At 45.7% G+C, this 7625-nt stretch overlaps 1 protein-coding gene across 3 annotated transcripts in view; it reads left to right on the top strand.

Annotated features, from left to right (window-relative positions):
* LOC116398643 (tetratricopeptide repeat protein 28-like) overlaps positions 1-7625 on the top strand; it is a 17099-nt gene that overhangs the window by 5080 nt on the left and 4394 nt on the right. For 2 of the 3 annotated variants that reach the window (XM_031875121.1, XM_031875119.1), the window contains exons 5-16: positions 714-843; positions 1627-1854; positions 2135-2324; positions 4102-4242; positions 4613-4757; positions 4856-5035; positions 5344-5894; positions 5969-6216; positions 6408-6532; positions 6889-6966; positions 7055-7214; positions 7330-7406. In XM_031875121.1, the coding sequence (XP_031730981.1) occupies positions 714-843; positions 1627-1854; positions 2135-2324; positions 4102-4242; positions 4613-4757; positions 4856-5035; positions 5344-5894; positions 5969-6216; positions 6408-6532; positions 6889-6966; positions 7055-7214; positions 7330-7406 (2253 nt within the window). The remainder of the gene's footprint in view (positions 1-713; positions 844-1626; positions 1855-2134; positions 2325-4101; positions 4243-4612; positions 4758-4855; positions 5036-5343; positions 5895-5968; positions 6217-6407; positions 6533-6888; positions 6967-7054; positions 7215-7329; positions 7407-7625) is intronic. The other variant, XM_031875120.1, reaches the window with a different exon arrangement.

The raw sequence follows: 7625 nt of genomic DNA, 5'->3' as shown, positions 1-7625 counted from the left end.
TGTGTGTGTGTGTGTGTGTGTGTGTGTGTGTGTGTGTGTGTGTGTGTCTGTGTGTGTGTGGGTGTGTGTGTGTGTCTGTGTGTGTGTGGGTGGGTGCATATCTATAGTGGAATATAAATTTTATAGTTTGAGGTATTTGTACTTTACTTGAATATTTCCATTTTATTCTACTTCTACTCTACAATTAAAGTTTACATTTAGTCATGAAAAACACAAACACACACATATTTATATACAAAATGTTAAATCATCAATATCAATAATCCAATAAAATAGTATTACTCTCTGAACTTGACCATTCAGCCTCATGAATAACGTTGCTTTTTAGGTCAAATCACATAATGCTAATACTTATACACTGTTTTAAGACACAGGTATTAGTGCACTTTTTAAGTACTTTAATGAGTACTTCTGTGTACAGTACAGCATGTGACGTGATCGAGTACCAATCTGTTGCTTTGTTATTGTTTCTAATGTTTGAGTCGATGAGTAAACTTCCTTAAGTCTCCGACATCCTAGTACTTGAGATTGTGTACTTGTACTGCCCTCCAGTGGTTGTTAATGTAACAGCATGCTCTCTCTCAGGTATGAAGTCATGACAATAGTTCAGCTTTGACGTCTACAGTATGTCAGGTGACACATACAGTGTGTGTGTGTGTATTCTACAGTTAAGTGTGTATCGGTATCAGTGTGTTTGTTTCTGTGTGTTTCAGTTGTACAGAGCGTCCGTGTTGTTCGAGGCTATTCGTCACGAGACGCAGCACAGCACCGACTGTAAGCTCTCTCTGTTCGACCTGCAGACCAGCTCGTACCAGGCCCTCCAGAGAGTCCTCGTCAGCCTCGGTGAACCAACCCCCTCCCCTTGTTTCTGTTCAGTCCACAAACACCCGATCACATTGTCCACTTTCCTTCACTGCACTACTTTAAGGAATTACGTGGAAAACATTATTTCTTTTAATCCTGTTGATCAGTGTGTCATAGTGAGTTATTCATAACTATATTAGGAGCATTTATACCTTTGCTGTCAATTAAACAATGGAGAAATGATGGAAAGTTGGGGTCCCCTGCTGGATTTGAACCGGGGACCCTGCAGTTCATAGTCCACACCTGAACCAGGGCTTTTCCTGAAATAATATAAATAACTTTATTTATACAGCACCCTTAAAAACAAAGTGCTTTGACAGACAAAGCAGCAAAAACAAGGCAATAAAACAACAGTGAGGCCCAACAAAGCAAAACAAACTACGAGTTAAACCTGATAAAACACATGAAACATAAAACTAATCGATACGATAAGAACAAAATAAGAAATAAAGTAAATAAGTTGAAAATGTTGATGCACCCTGAAATGAATGTAATCTGTCATCTTCATGAAATTTGCTCACACATTTGGCCAGTTGGACGTAGTTTGTATAGTCCTCATTACGTTATACATTCGTTGTAAACAGCAGCCTAAATTTTGTGACATTCAAAACTTGTATTCAACATTTCGTCTCCAGAATCAAAACAAACTGTGAAACTTTGGGCTGTTTTGCGGCGAGGCTCGGTGCGTCTGCAGGCCGTCCTCTCTCCGTCACCCTCTCAACCTTCTGCTCCTCATCCTTCATCTTCTGTGTTGCGTTCCAGGCCGGCACGACGAGGCGCTGGCCATCGCGGAGCGAGGCCGGACGCGAGCCTTCGCCGACCTCCTGGTGGAACGGCAGAAAGGAAGTCAGCATGCCGCGACCTCCGACCCCTACGTCCCCGTCACTGTGGAGAACATCCTGGAGACGGTCAACGGGCAGAGGGCCCTGGTCCTCTACTATTCTCTGGCTGGAGGTTTTCTGTACAGCTGGCTGATATCTCCAGGGACAGGTACACACACACACACACACACACACACACACACACAGACACACAGACAGTGTTGCAACAAACACTGCAGCTTCTAACACACGCTCTCTACTCAGGCGTTAGACTTTTAGCCTTGTTAATAATTAAAATATATCCAAAAATCTGCCCTGTACACAGAGTTTGGAGCAATTTTCCATCCAGACCGTGTTTTACAAACTGCACGACCAGATTTTAAAAAAATCCTTTTTCTAATTATTTAGCAGCAACAAACCACTCATTCACTCATGATCTCCCTGAACAGGTATTGTGAAGTTCAACGAGGTGTATCTGGGAGAAGCTGGACTGGAGGAGTTCCAGGATGCTGGTGGTGGTGGTGGGAGTCCGCAGGGAGGAGGAGGAGGAGGAGGAGGAGGAGGAGGAGGTCCTCTGTCTCTGGATCAGTACATCGGCAACGCCAGGGAGGCTCTCGGAGTGGACAGCCATTACAGCAGGTTTCTACTTCTTCTTTGGCGGCACAGTCAACTTTGTGAGATGATTTAATTCTGTCATTAATTAACAAGTTGTCACACTCTTCCAAATAAATTATGGTTGAAGATGAATTTCCACCCTGGTGAACAATAAAGATTTAATGTATAAATATTATATTGTAAAAGAAGAAGCACACAGATTGAATCCAACATGAGGTCTTTTCTTCGAGGTCAACATTTAAATGTGTCCATGATGTAGTTTATGAGCTGCAGAACTTCTCACATCATCAGAGTACTTTGTGTTTGATGTAACTGAGTGCTTTACAGAAGTACTGTACTACAAATATGAGGTACTTGTACTTGAGTCTTTTCTTTTCGTGACACTTTCTACTTTTATTTCACTAGATTTATCTGACGGCTTTAGTTTATTTTCAGAACAAGACTTTTGCATTTAAAAGATATGAAGAGTTCATAGGACACAATGTTTTGTTTCAAAGTAAAAAAACAACGTTAAATATGAACAGAGCTGAAATAATTAGTCGATTGACAAATTCATTGGAAATTAACGTAGAAAATAATCATTAGTTAATAACTTAATAGTTCAAAATGAGCTGAAACAAGTACAACAGTAAAATCTAATATATCTTAGAAGAACAGTCACAGTTGTCACACTTTAAATACATTTTACTGATCATACTGACATACATTTACTGGAACAGAGTATTTTTACAGAGATGTACTTTTACTGAAGTAAAGGGTCAGAATACTTCCTCTACTACTGCTAATGATTAGCATCGTCATAGTGGACATGTAGAGCGTCACACAGCAGCTAGCGTTCAAACACAAGAGGAGGAGGAGGAGGAGGAGGAGGAGGAGGAGCTCCACGCTGCATGTCATCCGTCTTCCTTTCCTTCGGCTCTCCGCTGCCATATTTCCTTACTCTCAATTATCCCGCCCGCAAACTTTGGGCCTCGGTCGGCAACCGCCGGACGACGGCTTTGTGTAAATCACTACCACGTGTTGTTGTGTCAGCAAACGTTCCCCCACACAAACCTCTCAACTCTCTGTGGAAACCGCTGCTGTGGGGTTTCTGCAGCCAGCAGCCATTCAGTGTGTGTGTGTGTGTGTGTGTGTGTGTGTGGCGAGCCTCCCTCCATTTACGTTGTGATGATTATGAATCCTGCTCATCCACAGCGTGACAAGTATTTGCACATATGCTCCATTTAGAAATGGACTCTAACTCTCCTCTAGCATGTAGAAACTGCTACTTCGACGCAAATCAAATCTCCCCCGAGCCGCGAAAAAAGTGCAGCCGGAGGATTCCATAAAAAGAGATGGTGTCTGCTAATGGCAGGTTGTGAGAGCCATCAGTTCGCTGTGAGTGCTGTGATCAATCGCTGTAAAGAGACCCGTCGTATCTCCTGAACAACGTCAAACATCACACGTCGACCAGCTGTCTGCATCCTGTTTTATCCTAAAAAATGAAAATGTGTCCTGATGTTAGTCAGAGGTGTGGACTCACGTCACGAAATAATGACTTTAGACTCGAATTGACAAAATCAATAAAGACTTCCATCCACTTGGACTTATATATATATATATATATATAAGTCCAAGTGGACTATAATGTATATATATAAATATATATATACATATATATAATGAAGAAAACAAGCTGAAGTGTTGCCAGATGTCTGAATGAAATAGAGCTGAACTTTTACAAACTGAGTTCCATGTTCCTGGTGGTGTTGCAGTGAGAATCCTCCTCTCTTCACTGAATCTCTTACCGTCCACTTCACAGAATTTGCTCCAGCAGTGAGACAGAAAGTGAAGCCGGAGATCTGTTGGAGCAACACTTTGAGGAGCTGAACAACAAACTGACGTCGGCCACCGACCCCACGGGATACCTCCGCATGGTGTCCCGAAATAACCTCTTCAACAGGTCGGACTTTGGCTTTTTACGTTTGATTTGGCAAAATAATGAATGGATGGATTGCCGTGATATTTTGTTCCCCAGAGGATGAACCCTACTTACTCTGGTGATCCTCTGACTTTTTCTCTCGATACACCAGCAGGTTGATATTTGTGGTTTTGAGTGAAATTTAGCTCACAAAATGAATCTCCCACTCAAGTTGAATGGTACTGATCCTCGGCTGTACTTTGTGTTTGGTGCTGGTTGTCCAAACTGCGGCCAGCTTATTGTTATTAAATCTCACACGGCTAACACGGCTGCAGACCCTCTTTCTCCTTTAACTGCTTATCAACGGTGTGTTTGTGTGTGTTTGTGTGTGTCTGATGTGTGTGTTGAACAGAAGCTGTCAGAGCATGACGAGTCTGTACAGCGCCACAGTGTCTCCAGTGAAGGACGGCTTGTCGTCTCCACCGTACCGGCCGAGTAACATCAGCAAACCTCCTCTCCGAGCCCTTTATGACTTACTCATAGCGCCGATGGAAGGGGTGTGTATCATGTATATTATATATTATATATATATATATATTATATATATATGACTGCTTCTTCTTCTACCTTTTTTTAACTGAATCTCTGTGTCCAGGGCCTGATGCACAGCAGTGGACCCGTGGGTCGACACCGACAGCTGGTGTTAGTGCTGGAGGGGGAGTTGTACCTCATCCCGTTTGCCTTGCTCAAAGGCAGCTCCTCCAACGAGTATCTGTATGAAAGGTTCAGCCTCATCTCTGTTCCTTCTTTAGGCAGCCTGGGAGCCACGATCAAGGTAGGAGGATGTATAAAGATCTTAGGTGAGTGTAACAGTGATACGATGAGGATGTTTTAGCAACATTAAGACAATTATGTTTTGTATTAACAGTTTTCCGAAAATGTATTTTTAAATATGCAAATGAGGCATTATTTTATTAAATATGTGCTTATTTTCATATATTTCCTGAACAGCAATTAAAAAAAAAGGCTTTTCTCCATGTTTTCCTAATACAATGTAGAATAAATGAGGTTCTGAATGATGTGTGAACAAACCAAATATAACCATGTAAACTCATATCTGCTACCTGTGTTCTCATATATTAGAGTCATCCTCGCCGCGGTGGTCCCTTACTGTGCTCAGATGGAGGCTCAGTGGCTGCGGTGGTCGGGGCTCCTCGCCTGCCCCCCTCTGTGATGGACCGCTGGCTGTGGGGCCCCTTGCCCTCAGCCCAAGACGAAGCTCTGTGGCTGGGGGAACAGATGGGATGTCACGCCCTGACCGGAGCCAACGCCACGAAGGAGCGCGTGCTCGCGGCTCTGAGTCAGGCGGAGTGCGTCCACTTTGCGACTCACGTGTCGTGGAAGCTCGCCGCCTTGGTGCTCGCCCCCAGCCAGGAGCACGCCGCGGGGGAGGGGGCCGCCGGGCGACCCAGGGAGAGGTCACCGTGCGGGGGGTCGGGGGGAAAGATCAAGGGCTCGCTCCAGAACAGCCACAGCAGCCCAGAGAGTCTCAGAGGGGCGGACGAAACCAGCGAGGACGGGGGAAGTGTGTGTGACGTGGAGAGTGTGTGTGACAGTCCGCCGCTTCACGACTTCCTCCTCACTGCTGCTGACATCCTGGACCTGTGCTTGACCGTCAAACTGGTAGTTCTGAGGTGATTATACACAGATTCAACGTTCCTCCAAAGCCCTGCGAGGCTCCAGCTGAACTCTGACCCCTTCCCCTCAGGTTGTACCCGGAGTCCAGCAGCAGGGCGACGGCTGACGGCGTGGTGGGCCTGACCCGAGCCTTCCTGGCCGCGGGGGTCCAGTGTGTGTGCGTCTCTCTGTGGCCCGTGCCCATAGCGGCCTCCAAACTCTTCACGCACACCTTCTACGCGGCGCTCCTCAACGGGACCAAAGCCAGCGCGGCTCTGACGGAGGCCATGAAGACTCTGCAGAGCAGCAAGCACTTCTCACACCCGTCCAACTGGGCCGGTGAGCGGAAACACCGGCACGCATTGACACGGAAATCTGTGGTTATTGTTCATAACAAGCGACTCATACTTAACTTTATATGTTGTATGTTTATAAAGCATACGCTGCTTTATGGTCTGTTTGACTCTAAATGGACGAAATTCATTTTTTTTATTCTATTTTTTGAATTTGTATTTTTTGTTTTTCCTCAGGCTACATGCTGGTCGGCAGCGACGTGAAGCTGAACAGCCCCATGTCTCTGGTTGGACAGGCTCTGGCTGAGATCCTGCAGCAGCCAGAGAGAGCGAGGGACGCCCTCAGAGTCCTGCTGCACCTGGTGAGACCCCCTCACACTGTTCACATCCGTCACCACTCATTCATAACTGTTGTAATGTTTGGACTGTTGAAACAAAACAGATATTGTGGGAGGTGTCTCTTATTGTCTGATTCCTCGAGCAAATAATCAAGAACATTTTAAAATGCCACTTCATATCAAAAAGGTTGCCAAACCTGGCGCTCTAAATAACACGAGCATCTGTTTACTATTGATTATTATTATGATAAAAACACACAATAAGGAGTACAATGAACAGAACCTGTGATACTCTGCTCGTGAGGACCAGGACTATTGATTTGTTGACTGACGATGAGACGGACCGGTCGGTGAAGTGTTTGATCTCTTTGTCTCTGCAGGTTGAGAAGTCTCTGCAGCGCATCCAGAGCGGCCAGTGTCACCCGATGTACACGTCTCAGCAGAGCGTCGAGAACAAGGTCTGCTCGTCGCTCCCTTTGTCTTTATTAGACGTCAGCCTCTGTGTCCCCCCGACTCCCCCCCACTAATGTCCTCTGTCCTCTGAAGGTTGGCGGTGTCCCCGGGTGGCAGGCGCTCCTGTCCGCGGTGGGTTTCCGGTTGGACTTCTCCGGCAGCGGCGCTGGTCTCCCCGCGGCGGTTTTCTTCCCCACCTCAGACCCCGGGGATCGGCTGCAACAGTGCAGCACCACTCTGCAGTCTCTGCTCGGTGAGACTAGTCCCTCCAGGATCCAGACTTCCTGAAGCATGCACCTCCAAAAATAGTTCTAAACATGCAAAAACATGTCATGAAGAAGATGTGAAACATCTGCTGGTCTCCTCAGGTCTCACTCCTCCGGCTCTGCAGGCTCTCTGTAAACTGGTCACAGTGTCCGAGGCCGGAGAACCGTTGATTCATAAGGTACCATGTTGTGTTCTAGTGACACAGTTACTCATTCATACCAGTGGTGGAAGAAGTACTCTGATGCTGTACTTAAGTACAAGTACCAATACAACAACGTAGAATACTCCATGACAAGTAAAAGTCCTGCAGTCGTTATTTAAAGTTACTGTGAGGAACTTTTATCTGGTTCTGAACCAGTCTCAGTGTAGTCCTGATCCTCTATATGAACCAGTCTCA

The sequence above is a fragment of the Anarrhichthys ocellatus genome, unplaced genomic scaffold, assembly GCF_004355925.1.
Source record: "Anarrhichthys ocellatus isolate YVR2014 unplaced genomic scaffold, GSC_Weel_1.0 scaffold87, whole genome shotgun sequence".
NCBI classification, from domain to species: domain Eukaryota; kingdom Metazoa; phylum Chordata; class Actinopteri; order Perciformes; family Anarhichadidae; genus Anarrhichthys; species Anarrhichthys ocellatus.
The sequence above is the reverse complement of the archived record's forward strand: the minus strand, read 5'-3'. Positions and strand labels throughout refer to the sequence as shown.